General features: G+C 45.1%; 1 protein-coding gene across 1 annotated transcript in view; it reads right to left on the minus strand.

Moving 5' to 3' along the window:
- The window catches only part of LOC118801657 (glypican-6-like), a 226,642-nt gene that overhangs the window by 170,672 nt on the left and 29,933 nt on the right, over positions 1 to 26,037 (minus strand). Inside the window, exon 2 of the mRNA XM_036562019.1 lies at positions 16,070 to 16,228. Coding sequence (XP_036417912.1) covers positions 16,070 to 16,228 — 159 coding nt within the window. The remainder of the gene's footprint in view (positions 1 to 16,069; positions 16,229 to 26,037) is intronic.

The following is a 26,037-nucleotide window of genomic DNA, read 5'->3' on the forward strand; positions in this document are numbered from 1 at the left end:
CAGTCCTGCAGCTTTATCTGTGTAATAATTCCTGTCAGTTTTTATGAAGCTGGCCGCTCCGCGCTGTTTTTCGCCCTCATCCCGACGCCGTGGACGTCTCTGCCTGACGTTTCTGGACCGATAAGTGGAAAGTGTAAACGTATATCTGTCACGCTGCCCTCCGCTCCCCCTCTCAGCCTTCCGTCAGAGATCCGGCAGCCGGCTTTCCTTAAAAACACGTCCGATTCAATTAGCCACCGCCTGTCAGTCCGGACCGCCGCATTGATCGCAGCGCCAGCTCTTCAGCTCGAGGAGCACCAGGAAAAAAACCTTAAAAAACCTGTTAAGATTCTGGGGAGCGAGTCTCAGAAGACGCGTTACTAAAGCGATAGTTTGGGCTGATGAACAAATTTTACCCCTTTACCTGCTAATCTTAACGCCCAGCCTGTTAATAATGTCCAGATAATTAATAATGTCCAGATGTTATTTGTTTTACCTGCTTATTATTTTAGCCTATTTTGTTGTATCTTTATTTTTATTCAGTAATTTTAATTAATAATTTTAATAGTCGTCCTTGTTTTAAAAGACCGAATTTAGATGATACACCATTGTTTCTTTTTCCCTCTCTGTAGATTCTGAGATGCTGGTCTACATTTCAGATGCACCTCTGAGTCGTCTCACTCTAAATAAAGCTGATTGATTGATTGATTGATTGACTATTTGTGTAGAATTACAAATGCAGTAAAATGACTAAAATACAGATATTTCAGTAACTCAGCGTCACCTAAACATTCAGCTCTTCTGGAGTTCAATAAACACATCATCATATTTCCGTCTGAAATATCAGACAAATATAAAACATCTGTATGATTCCGATTTCATTGTGCATCCCTAAAATCCAGGACTGGAATCTGGATTCAGTCAGATTTTGAAAATCCCTGCTGTGAACAATGAACTGAGCACGATTAGAACAAATAAAAGTAAGAATTAATTAAACACAAATAACAGCTACTAATGCATCATGTAAACCTAAGTGAGAAACAGACAAAGTGGACAAAAGAAATAAGAGAATAATTAAAACAAAGGGAGCTGCTGCTGTGTTCAGCTACGCTAATGTGCTGTAGTCCATGTTTATAGATACAGTGAATCACACAGAGTCAGAGACCACATCGTCAAGTCTAAAAACACTGTGTTCAGTGTGTCTAAAAGTGTTAGCATTATGCTAATTGGTGTACCTAAGCTTTCGTTAGTTACATTAGCCTCGTAGCTCCAGTGCTAAACTTCAGAAACGCCTGAAGGCTCCAGTCAGGATGACCAGGATGTTCTCAAACCCACCAAACTGGGTGTTAACATTAGCACATTAGCGCCCACCCTGTCACATTCAGCCAGAAAACATATAGTTGAGCCAAAGGAGGAATAAAAACAAGCCAAAAATGAAAAAAGGGAGGTTATGTGGAGCAAATGACCTCATTCATCTTCCCGGTGACAGTACTTGGATAACAATTTAAGGGTGCTGATGCGATCCAAACCCGCGGCCGAGCGGCCCGAGCGAAAGGCAAATTGGACGCACTACATCACAATCATAAGTTGGCCTGACAGCCAGAAAGCCTCACAATAAGAGCGACTCTCGCCCGGCAGCTCCAATTTCCCTCACTTAATACGCTTTAATGCTCCTCCTGCAGCCGCTAACCCGTAAACACCACCAGCAGCTGTACAACACGCCGCTGTATCGTTCTGACATAATGCATTCTTTATTATTATTACCATTATTATTATTTTCAGCCTCGCAGCGCTTTCATAAGCAGCTCCGCTGATACAGTGAAGACGCCGCCGAGCGCTCAGCGCCGAGAAGGAGCCAAACGAAATCACAGCATTGTTTCAACACAAAACTGAATTAGCACTTAGCGCTAAAGTTTGTACAGGAACTCGAGTTAGTGTAGCGCACTGAGACACGAGATACGGCTTAAACAGGAGGAGAGGAGAGGAAAGGAGAGGAGAGGAGAAACGAGAAGAGGAGAGGAGGAGAGAAGAGGAGAGGAGAGGAAAGGAGAGGAGAGGAGAAAAGAGATGAGGAGAGGAGAAACGAGAAGAGGAGAGAAGAGAGGAGGAGAGGAGAGGAAAGGAGAGGAGAGGAGAAAAGAGATGAGGAGAGGAGAAACGAGAAGAGGAGAGAAGAGAGGAGGACAGAAGAGGAGAGGAGAGAAAAGGAGAAGAGAGGAGAGATGAGGAGAGGAGGAGAGAAGAGGAGAGGAGAGAAAAGGAGAGACGAGAAGAGAAGCGGAAAGAAGAGAAGAGGGGAGGAGAAAAGAGAAGAGATGAGATGAGATGAGAAGAGATGAGATGAGATGAGAACTAGTTAACCTGCTTAAACGATGCTGCAGCCTGAAGAGCTACAATGCTTATCTCTGTATTTATTATAATAATCAGTCGTTATTATTATTATTGTTATTATTATTCAGTGATATTAGTTACTTATTAGTTAATTATTAATCAGTGGAGAGTTCCAGATTAAACAGAACTGCTGCTTCACCAGCAGAGCTTCGTAGCTGAATCTGACTCACAGTGATGAGAATAACCCTGAGTCTAAATCACAGCGGGAGCCGTACCTGTTCCTGTGCTGTGTTTGCTGAGTGAGGCCTGTTTATAAACGTCAGGTCACGCGTGGTTTGGAATAAAGACGTGAAGCTAATCTGAGACGGTGGAGACGAAGCGGCTGAGACTCTGAGAGACGGAACTGTGTGAGGGGACTCTGTGAGTGGTGAGTGATCACTGCACTGCTGATGTCCTGATTTCCTCCTGAACACCGAGTTTCAGTGAGTAACGCTCTGTTTCCTGTCCACATCGAGTCTGACGAGCTGCTCTCTCTCAGACTGTGTTCACATAGCAGGACGCTAACAGCCTTCTGGATCATTCCGCATTACAGCGTTCCTTTCAGAATAAAGTTAATCCTAAAGAACACCAACATCTCTATTCTGAAATATTTAAAATGCCTCCTTCACGTCCAGATGCCAAGAGACCAACGCAGAGAGACCTACAGAGAGAGACCAACACAGAGAGACCTACAAAGACAGACCAACGCCAAGAGACCAACACAGAAAGATCAACGCAGAGAGACCTACAAAGACAGACCAACGCCAAGACACATACAAAGAGAGACCAATGCAGAGAGACCGACAAAGAGAGACCAACACAGAGACCAATGTAGAGACATACATGAAGAGAGACCAACACAGAGACCTACAGAGAGACCTACAAAGAGAGAACAACACAGAGAGACCAACAAAGAGGGACCAACACAGAGACCAATGTAGAGACCTACAAAGAGAGACCAACAAAGAGACCTACAGAGAGACCTACAAAGAGAGAACACACAGACCAATGCAGAGAGACCTACAAAAGACAGACCAACGCAGAAAGATCAACGCAGAGAGACCAACACAGAGAGACCAATGCAGAGAGACCTACAAAGACAGACCAACACAGAGACCAACACAGAAAGATCAACGCAGAGAGACCTACAAAGAGTCCAACACAGAGAGACCTACAAAGAGAGACCAACACAGAGAGACCAACGCAGAGAGACCAACGCAGAGAGACCAATGCAGAGAGACCTACAAAGACAAACCAACGCAGAGAGACCAATGCAGAGAGACCAACACAGAGACCAATGCAGAGATACCTACAAAGAGAGACCAATGCAGAGAGACCAACATAGAGAGACCAATGCAGACATACTAACACAGAGAGATTAACACAGGGAGATGTATTATGGCTAATTTTGGTTAATAAATAAGATTAACTGTAGAATAAGGGCCCAAGCAGGAGCTTGACCTCACTGACCCTCAGCGCTCACTGACCCTCAGCGCTCACTGACCCTCAGCGCTCACTAGTGTTTCAGAACTCAAACTGTTTAATTCACAAACATTTCAGATCATTACAGAACGTTCAATAAACTCCCAATAACGAGGGAAGAGAGAGATACAGAGATACAGAGAAAGAGAGAGAGAGACTCAGACAGAGAGAGAGAGAGAGAGAGAGATTCAGACAGAGAGAGAGATAGAGAGAGAGAGAGAGAGAGAGAGAGAGAGAAGGAGAGAGAGAGACTCAGAGACTCAGAGAGAGAGCGAGAGACTCAGAGAGAGAGAGAGAGCGCGAGAGACTCAGAGAGAGAGAGAGAGAGAGACTCAGATAGAGAGAGAGAGAGAGAGAGAGAGAGAGAGAGAGAGATACAGAGAGAGAGAGAGAGACTCAGAGAGAGAGAGAGAGAGAGAGAGAGAGAGAGAGAGAGAGAGAGCGAGAGACTCAGAGAGAGAGAGAGAGAGAGAGAGAGAGAGAGAGAGTGGTGAAACTCCCTCCTTGGTGTGAGTCCTTCCTCCACTGAGACTAGCCTAGCGTAGCTCAGTCACTTTAGCCGACAGCGCTTCATCACAACATCGCTTTATTTATTCATCACCACTTCCTGGAAGAACACGGCGCTACACGGCTCAGCTTTCACACCGCAGCACAGACACACATCCGGCTCACCGCCTCCACCGCCGCTGTACGCCGGTCTGAGTGCTGTTAGTAAGACTGGCGTACCGCCTCCACCGCCGCTGTACGCCGGTCTGAGCTCTGTTAGTAAGACTATAGCGTACCGCCTCCACCGCCGCTGTACGCCGGTCTGAGCGCTGTTAGTAAGACTGGCGTACCGCCTCCACCGCCGCTGTACGCCGGTCTGAGCGCTGTTAGTAAGACTATAGCGTACCGCCTCCACCGCCGCTGTACGCCGGTCTGAGCGCTGTTAGTAAGACTGGCGTACCGCCTCCACCGCCGCTGTACGCCGGTCTGAGCGCTGTTAGTAAGACTGGCGTACCGCCTCCACCGCCGCTGTACGCCGGTCTGAGCTGTGTTAGTAAGACTATAGCGTACCGCCTCCACCGCCGCTGTACGCCGGTCTGAGCGCTGTTAGTAAGACTATAGCGTACCGCCTCCACCGCCGCTGTACGCCGGTCTGAGCGCTGTTAGTAAGACTATAGCGTACCGCCTCCACCGCCGCTGTACGCCGGTCTGAGCGCTGTTAGTAAGACTATAGCGTACCGCCTCCACCGCCGCTGTACGCCGGTCTGAGCTGTGTTAGTAAGACTATAGCGTACCGCCTCCACCGCCGCTGTACGCCGGTCTGAGCGCTGTTAGTAAGACTATAGCGTACCGCCTCCACCGCCGCTGTACGCCGGTCTGAGCGCTGTTAGTAAGACTATAGCGTACCGCCTCCACCGCCGCTGTACGCCGGTCTGAGCGCTGTTAGTAAGACTATAGCGTACCGCCTCCACCGCCGCTGTACGCCGGTCTGAGCTGTGTTAGTAAGACTATAGCGTACCGCCTCCACTGCCGCTGTACGCCGGTCTGAGCGCTGTTAGTAAGACTAGCGTACCGCCTCCACCGCCGCTGTACGCCGGTCTGAGCGCTGTTAGTAAGACTAGCGTACCGTCTCCACCGCCGCTGTACGCTGGTCTGAGTCCTGGTAGTGAGACTAGCTTAGCTACATCACTAGGGTTTCTAGCTTAATGGCTGTGTGTTGCAGTGTGGAAATTAGGAGTTTGGGCTAAAGTGTGTCCATGTAAGTTAAGTGGGGGTCCGCCCGTCTCACCTGAAGACCCCAGGCTAACCCAAGCCGAAGACGGACGGCTGAGCGTTGAGAAGTTCAAAGTCATTAAAGGCCAGTGGGATATAACAGTTCCCCGTTTATGAGGTGAGGGGTGTAGGTGCTCCTCAGCTCCGCCACATGTTCTACTACTGCATCCACTCTGGGTCAAAGTTCCTGCAGGAAAGTCTGTCCGCTCGGTGGCCATCTTTGCACCGGGCAGGTGTTTTTATACAGACCGGACTTTTTTTGTGGCGAAATCTTTGAGCTGATTGGCTCTTTTTCTTAAAGGGTGGGACTTTCTCCACATACAGATGCCATGTTGAGCCCTATGAACTTTCCCAGTCATATTCCAACCAGCGACCGTCTCCTCCTCCTTTATAATGGAGGTCTGATCCAGATATCTTAGGGTGCGTTCACATCTCACATGTTTGGTCCAGATCTTTGGACTTTTCAGTTCGGTCCAAACCAAAATAGCAGATGTGAAAGTTGCCTCGAACCAAAGGACCAAAATTTGGTCCGACCAAAGGAGGTGGTCTCGGTCCACAGCAAACTGAAGCATGGTTCATCTGCAGTGCGAAAACGTGCTTGGACGATTCGGACTTTTGGAGCGATTACAGGAAGTTGAGGCAGGATATCGTCACCCGTTAAACAACAGAAGAAGAAAAAGAAGAAAAAGAACAGATTCGGACTTTCAGGTGTGAAAACACCCTTAAATACACGCCTCTTCCTTTTTTATAGGGGTCTCAGAGAACTAAGAGTCGCCCCCCAGTGGACGGAGTGCGTAGTGTGGAGGTGCGGAGTCCGAGTCCTAAAACCTAATCACGACACACTGGCTAACTAATGAAGCACAGATATAAAGTAGCGCCGCTGTGCTGATGTATAAACCTGTTAATGAGTTTATGTTCCAGCCATGTGAGAAATGACCTTATTTCACTATGTTTCAGGCGCATCGCGCTGAAATACGACCGAATTACTCCCCGTTCATCCACAGCGCTACAGACCCACTTCCACACTTTAAAGCACAGAGCCGGGTGTTCGCTCTGTGCCACAGCTGATCGGCTACGGCTGCTTTTACTCGTCCTGTGACCAATTCCCTAATTATTCCCCTCCTTTACAGAGCGTCAGTTCTCCCGGGAAATCTATGAGCAAAGGAAAACAGCAGCCGGAGCCGTGGAATTGTAAATAAAGTTGTTTTCCTCCTGACGGTCAAATACGCTTCTTTATAAACCGACCTTGTCCTCAGTGTAAGTTAATGCAGTTTTTTTACTCTCTGAATTCTCTCTCATTTCATCTGAAGTAAAAGAATCAAAATCCACCATGAAATTCCTTGAAGCGTAGAAAAATATGAAAAATAGAAAACTCCTTTTTTGAGGGGTGGTGTCTGTATTTTCCTGGAGTCAAAACTGACCTTGTACTCGCATCATTGATACAATTCCTTCGAGTCTAATCAAAGAAATGTTGGCAGAAATAAATCAAGCCTCTTTCATCAGTAATAAAGTCTTCTCTCAGCCTTTTTCTACATATCAAAACCCCTCAAATTAGCAGTAATTAGACCTCTGATTAAGAAACCGGACCTATACCCATGTGAGCTAACCCTTTACTTCTTTCCACATCAAAGATTCTGGAGAAAGCAACAGCCAAGTTTATGCATGAATAAATCACATACATCAAAAATCAGGATTTAGTCCTGAGACACAAGTGAACAATCTCTGATTGTCCTCTGAACAAGGCTGATAGATTTGGTGCTAAATTTATATAGCAAAACATCTGTACATACAAATGCATGGTGTACCACAAGGCTCTGTTCTAGGATCTCTACTATTCCCATTATAAATGCTACTGTTATGTGCTGTTGTCTTTTTACACTTGGCTTGCAAATGTCTGTAAACAGAAAAGTAATACATGGTGTCCCACAAGGTTGTGTTCTAGGATCTCTACCATCCCCACCTACACAATAATCAGAAGAGTCCTAATCAGAATAACCCGTGAACAAACACTGAAGATCTAATAACCCAAACAAAGATGTCAAAACATTTCTCAAACACTCTACAGCACTGAAGATTCTGCACTATTTATAACTCACTATTCAAATGTGTGGAGTTGATCATGATGAGCTGTTTGTACTAAAAGGTCAGAGTGATTTTAGTCTGATCTCTTCCAGTGAAGCTCGAGTTCAGACGACTCTCAGGTGGGTTTTATCTGCTCATCAGAGACTTTTACACAAACCCGTGGAGTTCATGTAGCTGGAATGCTCATTGTTATTGTAGTAAAAAGGGACACACCACCAAATACTAAGAAATAAATGTTGAAATTTCAAAAGATTCTACTTTTCACCCAAACTGTTATACTAATAAAAGGAAGTGTAATGAAAAGCTTTGTATTAAATTAGAAAAGAATACAAATTAGATGCATTTTTATCAGTTAGCTGAGAACTTTTGGACCCCATCATATGCTTCTGTACTGTTGTCTTTTCATACTTGGCTTGCAAAGTGTAAATACAAAAGTATCATTGTGTTCCACAAGGCTCTGTTCTAGGGCCTCTACTGTTCTCATTATATATGCAACCATTAGGTGCTGATGTCTTTTTACGCTTGGCTTGCTTATTAAGGGCCGACAGTCGTGGTAAAAAGCACTGTAAAAATAAATGTAAAGTGAATCGAATCATCATCCAAAGAGAAATTACAGGAATGTAGACATAAATAATAAATAATGGAGTTTTGTAATGAGTCTGTTGGGCTGCTTATACTGGAAGGGCTTATTAACTTTTCCAGAAAAGTTCAGTAGCAGTAACATATTAAAGACGTAACACTGCATGTACAGAAGTGTGTTTCTACATTTTACTGTAATTTTCATGCCACAGCAGAAGCAGCTCGTTTTACCCTAGCGCTGCACTAAAGCTGAACTCCAGCCACGTTTAGCCAGCGCTGTTCTGAGACTGAACTCCAGCAATGCTCCTGAACTCCGACCCAGTTCCACTTTCCAGATAACGTCAGATTTTTCTGGTTGCAAAATAAAAGCTTGTTCTGACAAACTGTGCATGTTTTTTTTCCAGCTGAAATCCTCTGGTGGTGGATGTGCAGAGCTAATGAGGACCTGAGAGATTGTTTTCTGATCTTTATCATCAGAAACGTGCAAAAACATCGCCGGCAACGTCTCCTACTGTACCCGCCACGGCTTCCTTTCTTCCTTCCCAACGTGAGAAAACATGAAGAAAGGAAAAAAGGAATCAGCTTCAAAGATCTGTGTGCATGTTCAGACATCTTCCACCGAAAAGAAGGAGAAATAGAGAAAGTGGCGACGGTAGCAGCGTTTCAGCGGGGAAGTTCTGCCTTCGCTCCCTCTGAATGTTTTAATTAAGAGCTGCAGTACGGCGAGAGCGGATTGCGTCAGTTAGCGTTAGCCTTTACCTGAAAGGCCGCAGTGAAGAGCAGAACCGTTCACAGCACAAACAGAGCAGAAAAACAAAGCCCAAATGAAAAAAGCTGCTTTGTGCAACTGTGCTAGCGCTAATCCTGCCCAGCCTGGTGGGTCCGCTGCCAAAAGGAAATGTTCAGTGAAGCGCCGCCGGTTAAAAACACTCCTCCACTCCTCTCACACTAATTGGACATGTTGCTCTGAAGGAGAAGAAAAAACAGCGGCGGTTCTGCTTCACGTGTCAAAGAAGGACTTTTAACAAAAGGAAAACGCTCAGTTACATCAGCGACCACATAGACAGAGCAGGAAAACAGAGGCTGAGGATCACGGCGGCATGTTAGCGCTGTGACGGCGCGTCACTCCCTCTCAGAGACGCAGCCGCACTCTAGAAAATTACTCACAGCGCCGTTATTTACCACGGCGCTTTTTCACCTCAACCGGACTAGCTGGGATAGAAGAGACTAGAATGGAATAACATGGAAATGACTGATATAATGTAAGTTAATAGAATAGAAAGGAATGGAATAGAATTGAAGAGTGGAATACAATCAAACTGAACAGCATGGAGTTGAATTCACTGGAAAAGAATTGAATAGAATAACGTTGTGTGGGCTATAATGGAATGGAACAGAGAGGAACACTGTTACTATAGAAAACAACACTTCTTTAACTTTGGGAATCTTATTCTGATGTTAGTCAGTCAGCTGAATGAAAGCTGAGAGGAGCACTGATAACAGGACTTAAGGCCAATAAATCTGACTGATCTGCAATGATGAATCCAAAAAGGTTCAGACGCTGTGGAGAGTGAGAGATTCCAGGCTCCGTCTGAGAGGATAACGGTAATGATTTTTGCCATCTGCACCGAAGACTGTAAACCGTCCATCTGCAAAGCGTGCTGATGAAGGAGGAGACGAAGGAGAGGCCGTGATTTCTGCTACGAGAGGTGCTCTTTATTAGCACCAGCAGGAAAGGCACAAACACACAGCCACTGGACCAGCAGGCAGGTCACTCCTGTCCACATGCCTCCTTTCCATGGCTAAGACACAACAACCCCATACTAACCTCCATTAACCTAACAGCCAACTCGCCCACAGCCCGACGCCAAACAACCGCCGACTCGCCCACAGCCCAACGGCAAACAACCGCCGACTCGCCCACAGCCTGACGCCAAACAAGCACCGACTTGCCCACAGCCCAACGGCAAACAACCACCGACTCGCCCACAGCCCAACGGCAAACAACCGCCGACTCCCCCACAGCCCAACGGCAAACAACCGCCGACTCCCCCACAGCCCGACGCCAAACAAGCGCCGACTCGCCCACAGCGACGCCAAACAAGCGCTGACTCACCCACAGCCCGCCCGACGCCAAACAAGCGCCGAGTTTCACTGGCCTATCGCTGTAACAGTGGCGTAAACGTACGGTTTTGGTCCTAAAGGGGTTAATTGAGTGATTCTGGCGGCAGAGCGGAGTTTGTTAAGTTCATTAGCGTCGTATCCCTGCTGATCCCGCTTTAATCCCCCACTTCACTCCCTCTTCATCTTCAGGCAGAACGTTTGAGGACAGGTCATGGTGGTGGTGGTGGGGGCGGTTTGGGGTTTCGGGTCTGAAACAGCAGACTTGCGGTTGCGTAACTGGTTTTGGACACGCTAAGAACTTCAGCATCTGCTTACGCTGTCCTTTTGGGACTTTTCGACATATTCCGGGAGATTGACGTTGGGACTTTATTACGACTTTTCAGACTCAGTAGGACGCGCTAATCCTCCGAGAGAAGATTTACTGCAGATTAAAAACAAAAAAAGACTCATTACTTATTACTTTCTCATTCTGTGATTTTGCGATGATAAACACACACATGTGGCTTTGGATCTCTTTCAGTGTTTCTCTTTAAAGGTGTGAGAATTTCCCACCGAACTCCCACAGAGAGCGGCTGACACCTCTCAGTAGTGGAATCACAGCAGAGTCCTCCCACGGCGGGGAAGCGCTCGAAAATTAAAAAGTGAGTTATGCCCGATGTGCTGAAATATGTTGTTGTGGCTGATAGCAGGGAGAAAAAAAAGTGAGAGAAAAAGAACGAGGGCGATTTTTCTCTCTCTCTCTCTCTCTCTCTCTCTCTCTCTCTCTTTTTTCAGTGGGGAAAAAACACCCAGCAGAAACAGCGAGCAGCTTTGGCTCTGTCGTCATCAATCCTGAGGAGATTTCTGGCTATCGGTAACAGCTGTGATTCAGCGGCTCTTCCCACACAGAGCCGCCACGCAAAGTGCCCGTATTTGTCTAGCGCTCAGAAGCGCGTATTACTCATCCGCCCGGCCGTTAGAGAGCAGGCCGCGGAAGCAGAGGGGCGAGGTTACGGCTCCTGCCACAGCCAGCGCGGCTAATGCATTAGCGAGAGGCCGGCGCTGGCTAATGGGCCCACACAGCCGGTTCAGGAGTTTAAAGCTGGGGGCCGTGCCGCACAAAGCTGCCCAACATGACCATAAAAAGCCCATAATGAGTCTGAAGAGCTGTTAGAGGAGATAGACGAAGAGAGAGAGAGAGAGAGAGAGAGAGAGAGAGAGAGAGAGAAAGTGCTGTGATTCAGACTTAATCCCACAGCATCGCAAAGACGCTAACAGCATCAGGATTAGTGGATAATGCGGCCCAAAACACAGCAACCCCACGAGGCCGGGGCGGTAATCAAACGGTGGGAGTTTAAGAGCTTCTAAACAGGCCTGAAAACACGGAGGATCATCCATCAGGAACGGAAACCAGACTCGCAGAGAACCTGCAGCAATTATACATGGAGCTGTCAGTTCTGGATGTACGTGCACGACTATCGCTAAACACACGACAAAAAGAACATCAGCCATGCTACAGTAGCTGGAGAGCAGACCTCCCTCAGAAACTCCAGCAATGCTACAGTAGCTGGACAGCAGACCTCCTCAGAAACTCCAGCAATGCTACAGTAGCTGGAGAGCAGACCTCCCTCAGAAACTCCAGCAATGCTACAGTAGCTGGAGAGCAGACCTCCCTCAGAAACTCCAGCAATGCTACAGTAGCTGGAGAGCAGACCTCCCTCAGAAACTCCAGCAATGCTACGGTAGCTGGAGAGCAGACCTCCCTCAGAAACTCCAGCAATGCTATGGTAGCTGGAGAGCAGACCTCCCTCAGAAACTCCAGCAATGCTACGGTAGCTGGAGAGCAGACCTCCCTCAGAAACTCCAGCAATGCTACAGTAGCTGGAGAGCAGACCTCCCTCAGAAACTCCAGCCATGCTACGGTAGCTGGAGAGCAGACCTCCCTCAGAAACTCCAGCCACGCTACAGTAGCTGGAGAGCAGACCTCCCTCAGAAACTCCAGCCACGCTACAGTAGCTGGAGAGCAGACCTCCCTCAGAAACTCCAGCCACGCTACAGTAGCTGGACAGCAGACCTCCCTCAGAAACTCTTAGGTCACTATCCTGCTAAAAAAAAAAAAGTGCAGACCAGCCAGCATTTCATTTTTGTCTAAACTAGTCTATGCTGGTCCTGGTTCATCTGGTCACCCCAGTATGGTCATGATGGTTGACCAGCACACCAGTATCAAAACACAGCATATGCTGGTTTTGCTGGTAACCAGCCATGCTGCTCTATGCTGGCTATTTTAGCAGGGTAACTAGTCTAGACTGTAATGTGCCACACATATCAGACAATTCCTTAGAGCACCTTCAGCCATGCTACAGCAGCTAGCGGTGTAGGCTAAGACATTAACGTAGTTAACTAACATTGATCTCTAAATGCCTCAATTTTGCGACAGAAAAGAACAGCTTAAGCCATGTAGCTGGACTTGTAGGCCATGACCTTCACTCAGTTAGCGTTAGCATATCCCTTAGAGCATTTTCAGCCAGTGGTCCCAAAAGTAGACAAAATACGGCCATGTAGAAAACTAAATGCTGCTGTGTTCAGCTATGCTAATGTGCTTTAGCCCATGTTTATAGATACAGTGAATCATACAGAGTCAGAAACCACATCATCAAGACCGTTAGAGACACTGAACACCTCCACAAGTGATTTAGGCAGTTTAGCACCATGCTAACTGCCAAATGGTTTAGGCTTCTCTTACCAGCTAGCTACATTAGCCTTTTAGCAACAGGTTAAAATTAAATGAGCAAAAGTTCAGACACCAAACGTCCCTGCAAAAGATCATAGAACCCATTAAAAGGTTCTAACCCTGAGGCTTTAGTTTTCATTGCTAAGCTATCGAGTCCCAGAAACAGATGCCATGCGGTGCTGCAGGACCAGCTGACCTGCTAAACGGACTCTACCTAAAGGACACTGAAACATATACAGAGTGCAGCACGGCGTCCGTCCAGAGGAGAATCATCACAGACCAAGACCCTCCACCTGAGAGAGCAGCAGCGTCCGGATCAATAGATCTCCAACCCTGCCGGAGGGCTTTCTGTGGATTAGGGGTCAAACCTGCACCGTCAATCAGGGTGATGAAGTCGAGTGTGTGTGTGTGTGTGTGTGTGTGTGTGTCTGTGTGAGAGAGTGTGTGTGTGTGTGTGTGTGTGTGTGTGTGTGAGTGTGTGTGTGTGTGTGTGTGTGTGTGTGTGTGTGTGTGAGAGAGAGAGTGAGTGTGTGTGTGTGTGTGAGAGAGTGATGGAGATAAAGTTGTGGACTGGAGGATGAAGTACAGCAGAACTCTGTAGAGGATCCTGCTGTGTCCAACCATCCAAACCAAACCCAGTCCGACTCCACAAAGTCCAGACAGAAATGACCACCAACATCAGCACCATCTTCACCGAAGATCACTCAGCGGGTCCTTCACGCTCCTCCAACCCTAACATCGCATTATGTTACGCTAAATTACTGTCACTTCACAGTTTATACACACTTTACAGGGCTAAACTGCTGTAGGCCGAATGGGCGGAAACTCAGTGTTACAGTAAATCTGCTCTGATTAAAACGAGAGAAATTAGCACACTAACTTAGCACAATGATACTAAACAACAGTTCGTTATCATCATCGTTATTATTATTATTATTATTATTATTATTATCATTATCATCATCATTATTATTATTATTATTATTATTATTATTATTATTATCATTATTATTATTATTATTCTTATGATGAGTTCTGTTTCTTTGCTGTTCTCATGGAGAAGCACAGATGTTTTTCGCAGCACAAACCTCCTTATTAAAAATATCATAATTAGATTTCCTCGAGTTCCTCAGTGTTTATTAGCGCCGTTCCCGCTACTCTGTCTCTTCTCATTAGTGGAATTTCGCCGTCTAACCTGCGTCTGCGGCTCAAACGGCCTCGTCTGTCTCCAGCAGCTCCACGCCGCACGAAACTCTGCTAAAACACGTCCTCCACAATTCTGCTGTCCTTTAATGAGCCTTTAGCTGCCGTTTCAGGCTGCTAGCCTCTTAGCCTGGCTGCTGGCGGAGGCTGCTGCTCTGAGTGGAGCTCCGTCTGGGTGATGTTCAGGCTGTAAAGATGCTCTACGGCGTCTGTCAAACAGCTTTACGCCACCATCAGACTTCACGGCTTGTGTTTTCTGAGGAGCCGATGTTGTGGCAGGAAGCAGAGCGGCCTTATCGGCCCGGCTTTATCGCTGCAGTAAAGCCGCTAACACAAAAACACACCGCTCGGCTCTCGCGCCGCGCTGCAGGACCTGGACAGGCAGGTGTGTTTGATTTAGGGTCACTCTGCCGCTGTCCTTCAGCGATTTTATTCTTCATTCTGTTTATTTTAAATCCCAACATATAAACGGTGCTGTTTACTGCAGTGTATTCAGCTGTAATGCTGCCACCTGATGTGCATTACAGGGTATTAGAAACACATTAGTTGTCTTTGGATGGAATATTTGAATTATTTGATTGATCGCTGTGATTGGTGGCTCTTAAACTGATCATATGTCATTAAAAAAGGGTCACATTTGCTCCGTTTCTCCCAGGAAAAGGAATGTAGCTAAACTAATTTGAGGCTACTGGTGACACTGTACACACATATACACAAAATTTAATAAATCGTAATAAAAACAATAAAAAAATAATTAAACATAAAATGTGCCATAACTTTTGCACAGGCCATAGTAATGTATTTCATTTTTTTTTTTTTTTCCCCAGAATGTTAAATTCAGTAAATAATCAGAAACTGCATTAAAGGTTATTAAACTTATTTTGACTCAGAAAATCAACAATAGCATGGACATTTGACCGGGGGTGCACATACTTCTGCACATGACTGTTTGTATGTTTATTTATTTATTTATTTATTATCACAGCTATTTGAGGCTGCTAGCCGCTTAGCTTTGTCGCTAAAGGAAGCTGCTGCTGACAGATTCCTCGTATGTGGGCTGCAGAGTGACTCCACCTGGTTTAACTGACCTGCTTTCTGAAGGCCTCAAACAGGTTTATTAGAACAGGAGAACCCAAACAAGCCCGCAGAACCAACACACTGACCACTAGAACAGGCTTAAACCTGCTGACCCAAACAAACATTCAGCTCATGCAAACCAGCATTACAGCTGTTTCTGATCTCCACAAACCAGCAGAGGAACCCACACCATAAGGAAGTGTTCTCCAGCTGTCCTCCTGGAGATCTACAGGAACTGAATTCAGTTCCAACCTGCCACGCTTTACCCAGCGCTAACGCGTCTGATCAGACACTCAGGAACCTCTGGAGAAGTTATCCATTATCTAGAGCAGGTGTGGTTGGAGCTGGATTTGACATGAAAGTAGATCTCCAGATCTCCAGAACCAGAGCTGGTGACCACTGCACTCCACACCACAGGCCAGAAGCTCAGGAGCAGCACTAACCGCGTTCTAACAGACACTGAAATCGTACCACTTGACTTTTATTATGAAATCTTTCTGAAGCTTTTCTTCTACACGTTTGTCCCACAGTGGAACCTGAAACTCTCCAACCAGCCCAGAAACCTGCTGTGCTGACAGGAACATTCAGACCTGCGCTGCGTCTCCACTCGGCCACTGAAAGTCAACAGATAATTCCAGAATCGACCTCAGGTCAGCGTTCCACCTTCAGCCCACAGCGCTGCGAGAGAAGGAACCGGGTTCTTACCGTCGAACTTCTTGTGTCTGGAGACGAAGGTGGATCTCAGAGTGCTGCTGGTTTCCTCCACCATTCCCTCCAACTCCACTTTACTGCGCTGCCCCAGCTTATCCTCCATCTCCGCGCTGCAGCAGGTTTGGCCCTGAGCGCAGACGCGCAGGTGATCACCTGGAACGAGGGGGCGGAGTCAGAGTCAGATAGACACACCCACACATACACTCACACTGCCAGGCTAACAACATTCGCAAATCCCTCCGTGTAACTTCAGCCAAGCTACAGTAGATAGCAATGTAGGATAGCGTGCTAGCTTATCTAGCAATGCTAGCAAAACTCCTACAGCAGCCAGCAGTGTGGGCTACATGGTAACTTAGCTAGCTAACATTGTAAGCAAATCTCTTATAAAAATTAAGCTATGCTAAGCTAAGCTAGTGCTGTAGTGCATTCCACAGTATGATTTCAGCAATGCTACAGCAGTTAGCAGTGTCAGTTACAGCACCAAGTTAGCTAACAATGTTAGCAAATTCATTAGATCTCCTTCAGCTGGTGGTGTTGGCTACAGTGTGAGCTAGCTAGCTAGCAGTGCTAGTAAATCTCTTAAAGAGTAAATTCAGCCATGGAACAGTAACTATGTTAGCTGTATCAGCTAACTAACTCGCTAGCTAGCAACATTAGCAAACTTCTTGAGCATCTTGAGCCATGCTAGCAATAGTGTAGGCTAGGATATTAGCTGAGATAGTTACGAATGTTGGAAAGTCTCCTCAGCCGAGCTACAACAGTTGTGTAGGCTACAGTGTTGATTTAACCAGCTAGCGATGTTAGCAAACCCATCAGAGCAACTTTCAGCCAAGCTACAGTAGTTAGCGATGTAGGCTACAGTGTTGATCTCTTCAGAGTAAATTCAGCCACAGAACAGGAACTGACTCTGTTAGCTGATGAGTGAGCACCTTGGAGCAACTTCAGCCGTGCTACAGCAGCTAGAGGTGTAGGCTACAGTGTTAGCTTAGCTAGCTAGTAATGCTAAAACAGCTGAGGCCAGTGATCCGCTCTATCAGTCAATGGTTTACTGCCGCTCTGTGAGCAGCAGCACCCATTAGGGAATGCGTTGTGGGCGGAGTCTGTTGAGGGCGATTGCTGTAATTAGCGTAACTGTTTCTGCTTGATGTGATGTAGGAATATGAATTAGTTGTAGCTCTGCTGCAGGACGGTGTCTGACTTCATCACAGTGACTGATCAGTATGAAACACTGATAACCGCCTCATTAAGGATGAGAGTCTCTGCGTATGGAGGTGTTCGTATCTGAGCCGTATCGCTCCAGCAGAGCTGAGAGAGGAGGGTTCCTCTCAGAGACGATCCAGCTGGAGCTCACCGAGCCCAGAGTGACACCTCTAATCACACAGAGAACACCCACAATGCACCAGCTCCGAATAATCATTTCACACATGCTAATGCAGCGCGGACGTCCAATCGCACACAACCTGCGACTGGATGTTGCCAAAAACAGCAAGGAAATCAGATACAGACCAAAATACATAAATAAAGGAATAAAATACAACAAACGAATGAACAGATAAACAAATAAATAACTAAATAAATAATTAAACATGGAGGAGCTTCTCAGAGGAACTCAGTGCACCACTGATACGTTATTACAGTACTACGTTATACTGATTCTGTATGTTAGTCTTTTCCTCTGAAGCTCAGGTGATGATGTGATGTACGTCACTGAGTCTGCAGGACTACAGTGGTGTGAAGGAGCCGCTGATGGAGGCTCGGTGAGATCTCACGCCGCTCGCCAGCCAAATAAACAACACTTTCTGTGAAGGAAATTCACACAGCAGTGCTGAAAGACCACTTAACTGTCTTCACCACGAAGACCATTAGAGTGAAACACTGCAGAGCTGCGACCGCAGACAACGTCACTGTTTCCACATCGTCTCCAAAACGGCCAGAAGGACAAACCTTCTCAACTCCGAATGGGACACTTTTCTCAAAGTCATTCTGGAGCATTTAGGTTCATCCACGGTGTAAAAGCCACTTTCAGGTTCTACATTAAAAGTGAGGTTTGGTTCCGACAGTGACGACGTGATGGAGGAGGAGGACTCCTCAGACCTCAGGACCTTCTGGGACTAAGTGAGAGTGAAGGTCTAGCTCTGGTTCATCACTGGAGGCCCTGATTCTGGAGATCTGATCTGGAGTTCTGTCCACAATCAGCCCGTCTACTCCTGATAACCAGCTTCTTCAGACGCCCCTGACTGGCTGATCAGATCTCTGTTGTAAGAAAACCTCGTATCTCCATGTTCTGAGATGATCTGAGAACATCAGCTGCTCTTTAGACTGTGTTAGTATTTCATGATGAATGGAGCAACAGAATCGACCCACAATCACTCACAATACAGTCTTATCACTGACTCACACTGAAAGTAGCTGAGGTGTTGTTAGGCAATTGCTCTGTAATCGCAGCTGGTTGCTAAGGCACTGCAAGGCTGTTGCTTTGGTGTCCCAGGTCGTTGCTAAGGTATTGCTGGGCTGTTGCTATGGTGTCTCAGGTGGTTGCTAAGATTTTGCTAGGCTGTTGCTATGTTATCCCAGGTGGTTGCTAGGGTATTGCAGGGCCATTGCTATGATATTCCAGGTGGTTGCTAGGGTACTGCTAGGCTGTGGTTATGGTATCCAAGGGGGTTGCTGAGATGTTGTTAGCGATTGCTACGATATCCCAAGTGGTTGCTAGGGTGTTGCAGTGGTTGCTACTTTCTCAACATTCTGCCTTTCATTTGGAGATGAAAACATGACGAATAAACCTTTTATTATCAGAACACTAAAACCAAAGCGATTATAGTTTGCAGGAGACGTCATTATGACCAGCATGTTATCACTGAGCGCTGGATAGAAACAAACAACCTCTTTTACACAATTTTATCACTTGTAATTTGCTCAGAATGTGGATGGAAATGTAGCTGCTGTAAGTGATTTTGACCCGTCCACATTTTGTGTCCACGCTGGCCCTTTATTACAGCCTCCCTCGGATGTGTCTGCAGGTTCTGGAGGACGTTGTGCTGTTTCTGAGTGAATTCGGTGGGGAGCCTGCAGGCTGGAGGAAGCTGAATGTGTAAAGGGTCTCTGAAGCCAGGAGATGCTGGCGCGCTCACACAGACAGAATCTGGGACAGCAGCCTGGACGGCTACAGGATAATAACCACATATTTAATATTAGCTCAGCCTGAGTGAGGAACCACTGCTGTTAGAGAACGACGGAGAACTGGGAGCAGAGACGGGGCGAAGGAGTCCGACCCGGGCGACAGACACTGCGGCAGAGGAACACGGCCTTTAATGAAGACATCAGGGGCTGTTAAAGGGCCGGAGGCAGAGAAAACCACACTTTACTTAATTAGAGACTTTGATGTCGTATGTAAACATTTCTAAATGTGCCGCTTACGCCCAGCACATGAATAACAGCCTGTTTTCATCTCACGTTTTGTGATGGCACAAAAACAACACATGTACATATATCTGCCCAGCCTACAGCAGTTTAGCCCCGCCCATTCAGCCTACAGCAGTTTGTGGCTCTACACTGCCGATCAGACTACATTTCCCATCTTCCCTTTCAGTCAGTGATCACTGATTAGAGCTGGAGGACAGGCGAGTGGAGACAGATCAGCAATGTGTGTAAATATTCACCCTGACGAGTGTTTAATCAGAGAGAGGCGGAGCATGAAAAACATCGCTGGCGCCTCATGCTCGTCTCCTCATTCCGCTTCCTCCTCTCTCTCCTCACCGCGGCGTTCCGGGTCGTTCTCTTTCCCAATCCGATCACGCCGGCCGTGTGACTGAAGCTCAGATTTCTAATTAGCCTGAAGTGCTGAGCGAGGGAAGCTGCGCTAGCGACGCAAAGCCTGTTACAGATTATTTAACAAGGCCACAAAAGCTGAATTCAGCCTCTCTCGTTCGAATTTTCCATTCCACCTTAAATGTTGAGGTGCCAGAATGTAACTACTTCACCATTTAAGGTGGAGCGGAAAATTCGAACAAGAAGCTGACAACAAAGGGAGGCCAACTTCGCTAACATGTTCGAGGCGAGTGTGTGATGATTCAGGCATGCAGTTAGCGCCATGCTAACTGGTGAGGTATGAGCTTCCATCACCTGTTAGCCAAATTAGCCTCGTAGCTTCAGTGCTAAGACTACAGAAGCTAAACATCAGACACCAAACTTGGCTGATTGACTACATGTGGAGTTTTCACTGAAGCAGAGCTTTAAAAACGAGGATTCTGGGAAATTGTAGTGGAGATGATACCCATATGGAGAAGCATTGTGTTTTTATATATTTATTTCAAACACATTGCAGTTGATGCTGAAATACATTCCAAACACTAATATGTATTTCAGAATATGCTGCCATATAAACCAGATACATTTTAAAACATATGGGGAAATATTACACACAGAAATGTATCATTTTTCCACGCGTTCATAAATATTTTGTCGGCTAATTCTCGAAGGTGCACCTGTTTATTTGTTTGTTTGTGCGTCTGTTTGTCACTGAGGATCACCCGTGTGTACAGCGGTGGCTCCTGCTCGGCCGTTCAGCCACAGACCGGTGTGTTTTGGTGTTTATCAGCAGCCGCTCCGCTCTGTCCTGCTGAGGTTACTCACCGTTGCATCATTACAGGAAGAGCATGTTCACTAACGCAGAATTTAAAGAGCATCAAACAGCCTCGTCCTGCTCTGCAGGGACTCTCTGATATCTGCATCTCTTTGATGGATGCACGTAGAAAATTTCCCCTCGAATCCTGCACTTCTGAACACACATCCGGTATGTACCACTTTATTTATTTGTTTGTTTATTTATTTATTTATTCAGGAGCTGCAAAGATAGACAGGAACGTTTTTCATCTTGAACTTCTGCAACCTCAAACAAGACACAACCGCTTCGCCACCGAGTCAGTGAACTAGCTGTTTCTGGAATTTGTGGTGCTGCCTCGCCGAGACAGAGCTAGCATACATGCTAATGTTTTTAGCATCAGCCACCTACAGTGTTACCTTAGCAAACTCATTACAAGGTGCTGATTCTAAAAAACAGCAACTCTGATAGGGAGTTAGCCAAAATGTGACGGTGCTAGAATACATGCTAATAATGTTAGCATTAGCTATGTAGCGATTGTGTGTAATAAGCAGACATATTGCATAATGCTAATGCCAAACAACAGGAACCGGCACATCAGCATACCACGATAGTGTCGTCAGAATTGGGATGATGCTAGCATACATTCCAATAATGTTAGCATCAGCTACCTACAGTGTTACCTTAGCAAACCTGTTACAGTTCTAAACAATATGGAATGAAACATCAATACTCCGATAGCAGAGTTAGCGAAAATGCTATGCTAGCATAATAATGTTGGTGTGAGCTACCCAGCAATCTGACGCTATCTTAGCACACTCGTTACAAAGTGTCATCATGGGACCCATTTTCCTCTGGGATGGGACCGTGCATACCTGCTAATAACATTAGCAGTGTCTAACTCTTCACAAAGCAAACTCTTAGCATTAGCAGAATCTTCACACAGTAATAAAACTCTGGACAAAGAGCCACAACACATCAACACAATGAGACAGCGCTAGCATGCTAATAACACTACTGACAGCTAACTCACTATCAAACTGTTTACTAAGACAACATTTTAAAAGCATCAATCAACATCAACAAACTGTTAGTTTAATATTGTGCAGTGGGCAGAGATGGGATGGTGCTAGCATACATGCTAATAACGTAAGTGATAGCTGCCTAGCTAGCCACTTCCCACAGGTATAACCCTGGACACATCAGCACAGGGGTCGTTTACGGTGCGGAGGGGTGGAAATGAGACGATGTGAGCATACATGCTAATAATGGTAGCATTACCTACCCAGCTGTTCCCTTAGAGAACCCTTTATGAAGTGGTAATTCTAGCAGTTAAAACACCGTTAATTTATGATTGGATGGGAATGGGACAGTGTTAGCATATATGCTAATAACAACACTGATTGCTAACATCAGTTTTGCAAACTACTAAAAAAGTGATAACTTGAAAAACCAGCATTCGACACGAACACACCACTCTAGAGCCCATTCTGGAGCCCTTACTGCTGATGTAGCAGCGCTCGGCGACGTTATCTTCATCTGGAACAGTGAAGAATTCACCACACTGCATTTGACGTGTCTCAGCGACGTCAGCTTTTGTTGAAATAATCTCAGGGATAAAAGATGAGTGAACTAAAGTGGGCTGAATCAGAAGGTTACAGATTAAGAGCTCTGTGTTCTGTGTGTTTATATTCTAAACTGAAACGCAGTCTTTTCTAAACTGCCTGTCAGAGTCTGGTAGAGAAATGAAAGAGGAGCAGAGACACTCCGGCACTGCAGACGGCTGCTTCTGAGCCTGTCCTTGATTCTGAAGCGACGTTGTGCGATGAACCCTTTGATTACAACATGAATAAACACAGTGAACGCAGAGTCGCGCTGCCACAGGCTTCAGATAGACAGGCAGACAGGCACACAGCGTAATACACTACAGGAAGTGTAGGGGGCGATATGGCTTCTATTGTTTTAACAACCAGATCAGGAGATGCTAACCAGCTAACAGGCTGAGTGTAGCTTTCAGTACAAATGTCTGTTAAAGTTACAGTGCAGCTTTGGTGTTCAGAGAGCTGCAAAATGATAAAACCATATTTAATACTTAAAACTTACACTGACGTCCAAAACTGAATTCCAGAGCAGCTTCACTATGACAGAAAACACACAGCTTATTTTTTGAACAGCTACCTGGGATACCATAGCAACAGCACAGCATTACCTTAGCAACCACCTGGGATACAATAGCAATGGCCTAGCAACACTTTAGCAACCACCTGGGATACCATAGAATTCGTCTAGCAACAACTTAGCAACCACCTGGGATACCGTAGCAACAGCACAGCATTACCTTAGCAACCACCTGGGATACAATAGCATTGGCCTAGCAACACCTTAGCAACGACCTGGGATACCATAGCAAAACAGATTTCAGACTGTAGAGCGTTCTAAACTGACCACACTGACAGCTACTCTGGATTTATTATCTTATAAACACTACACAGAGGGTTTGCTGGCGCTGCGGTGTTTATGAGCTCCGTCCAGACGAGCTGGCAGACAGAGCGCTCAGCTCAGAGCTGCTGGACACGCCGGTCACTCTCAGTCCTGCCTCAGCTCACAGAGCTCTGAGCGCAACATTAAAGAGCTCTGACATTTAAGATTCGCTGACCGAACATTAACCGCACTGAGAAAACACTTTAAAACAGAGTCCAGTCAGATACTGAACACTATTAATCACTGAATATTCTAATAAACACAGATTAAACAGCGTCCAGTCAGATACTGAACACTATTAATCACTGAATATTCTAATAAACACAGATTAAACAGTGTCCAGTCAGATACTGAACACTATTAATCACTGAATATTCTAATAAACACAGATTAAACAGTGTCCAGTCATGAATACTGAACACTATTAATCACTGAATATTCTAATAAACACAGATTAAACAGTGTCCAGTCACAAATACTGAACACTATTAATCACTGAATATTCTAATAAACACAGATTAAACAGTGTCCAGTCACAAATACTGAACACTATTAATCACTGAATATTCTAATAAACACAGATTAAACAGTGTCCAGTCAGATACTGAACACTATTAATCACTGAATATTCTAATAAACACAGATTAAACAGTGTCCAGTCACGAATACTGAACACTATTAATCACTGAATATTCTAATAAACACAGATTAAACAGCGTCCAGTCAGATACTGAACACTATTAATGACTGAATATTCTAATAAACACAGATTAAACAGTGTCCAGTCAGATACTGAACACTATTAATCACTGGATATTCTAATAAACACAGATTAAACAGTGTCCAGTCACGAATACTGAACACTATTAATCACTGAATATTCTAATAAACACAGATTAAACAGTGTCCAGTCACAAATACTGAACATTATTAATCACTGAATATTCTAATAAACACAGATTAAACAGCGTCCAGTCACGAATACTGAACACTATTAATGACTGAATATTCTAATAAACACAGATTAAACAGCGTCCAGTCAGATACTGAACACTATTAATGACTGAATATTCTAATAAACACAGATTAAACAGTGTCCAGTCAGATACTGAACACTACTAATGACTGAATATTCTAATAAACACAGATTAAACAGCGTCCAGATACTGAATATTATTAACTGTTATGAAGCTAAATCATTGAGCCTTATTCTATTTCTACTTTATTGTTAATCTTTACTTCAATTTTACTTCAATTTTACTTGTTTTACTTCAACTTTAATCTTATTTTTATGTGAAATTTTTCTTCAGCTTTATTTTTAAATTTTACTTGCATCCATTTTTTATGTATTCTTCACTCTTAATTTTATCTTTTCATTAAATTTTTACTTCAGTCTTTTCATAATTTGTCAATTTTCTGTTTTTTTATTTCAATTTTTATTTGATTTTAATTCTTCCCTGTAATTTTTTTTCTTTTTGTTTACTTTTTTGTAATTTTTTTACTTTAATATTTATTTAATTATTTACTTTTCATTTAATTTTACATTCTTTATTTACTGTTTTCTTCATTAATCAATTTGCATTTTATTTTTACTAATACTAAAATTAAATTTTAAAATTTAAGTTCAACCTCCATCCAATTTTACTTCATTGTTTACTTTATTATTTAATTTGTTCAGTTTTATTTCAGTCTTTACTCCAGGTTCATTTCATTGTTTACTTCAGTTTTTCATTTTTTTTAATTTAATTTTTGTCTTCAATTTTATTTTTTTACCTGCATTTTTAATTTATTTTAATTTGAACTTCATTTTTATTTAATTCTTTACTTTGTTTCCTTCATGACTTTAAGTGTTTTTGTGTTTTCTTCTTCACTCTTTGTCTCTGTGTTATTTAATCCTTCAGTGCTGTTTATTTCTCTTATCTCAGTGTTGTCTCTGAGTGGTGGGCGGAGTCTGTCCTCTCCTCTCTCACTTTGGTAATTAAAACGTTACTGTAAAATCGATATGTCTGTTGTTTTATAACCTTCTCTGTCCATCACAGCAGCTCAGAGATCAGAGCAGAAAGGAGGCGAGAGCCTCATTGTTCTCCTCTCTGAGACTCGGAGGAGGACGCAGCTCCTGAGTCTCTGCAGTGGAGCTGATCTGGCAGAGATTAGTCTCTGCATAATGAACCAGCCACACAAATGAGCTCCCTTATGTGGAAATCAGCTGATAAAAGAAAGGAGCTGATGAGGGATCAGATCACTAAACACAGAGGAAGCCCTCTTTGTGTTTCACAGCCGACGGCAGGAGGCGGGTTCACTGTTCGAGGACAAAACAACACAAATGGCAGAATGCAGAACGCAGAACACAGAGCTCCACAGGTGCAGAACACACATCACACACCTCTCTCATCCGTCTCTCTCTCTCTGTAAACACATGCAGACCCTCTGAAGAAACAACTGTAGGTGCATCTTTATCTTCACCTGCTGGTGACCTCTAAACCACACCTGCCTCCACCCTCCAGAGGCTTCTCTGTGCCTGCCGCCCGTCCTCGCTGCTGCTCATCGCTCCAGTTATCCTGCTTGCACCTGCTGGATCTTCTGAAGTGCATGTTGCTGTTCTGATGAATCTATGATTAGCTGACGAAACCCGGAGAGCTCTGAGCGTCCAGAGAGAGCTGGAGCAGATCTCAGCGGGCTTCATTAGTCCTCCTGGCCGGCTCGTCTGCACGGGCCTCCTGCCATACGCTGGATTCCCTCCCACTCTGCAGCACCACGGCCAACACCGAACTCCAAACCAGCATACAACCAACACACAACCAACACACAACCAACATGCAACCAACAAACAACCAACACACAACCAACCAGTGTACAATCAATGTACAACCAACATGCAACC

This window comes from Colossoma macropomum, unplaced genomic scaffold (genome assembly GCF_904425465.1).
Source record: "Colossoma macropomum unplaced genomic scaffold, Colossoma_macropomum, whole genome shotgun sequence".
NCBI classification, from domain to species: Eukaryota; Metazoa; Chordata; class Actinopteri; order Characiformes; family Serrasalmidae; genus Colossoma; species Colossoma macropomum.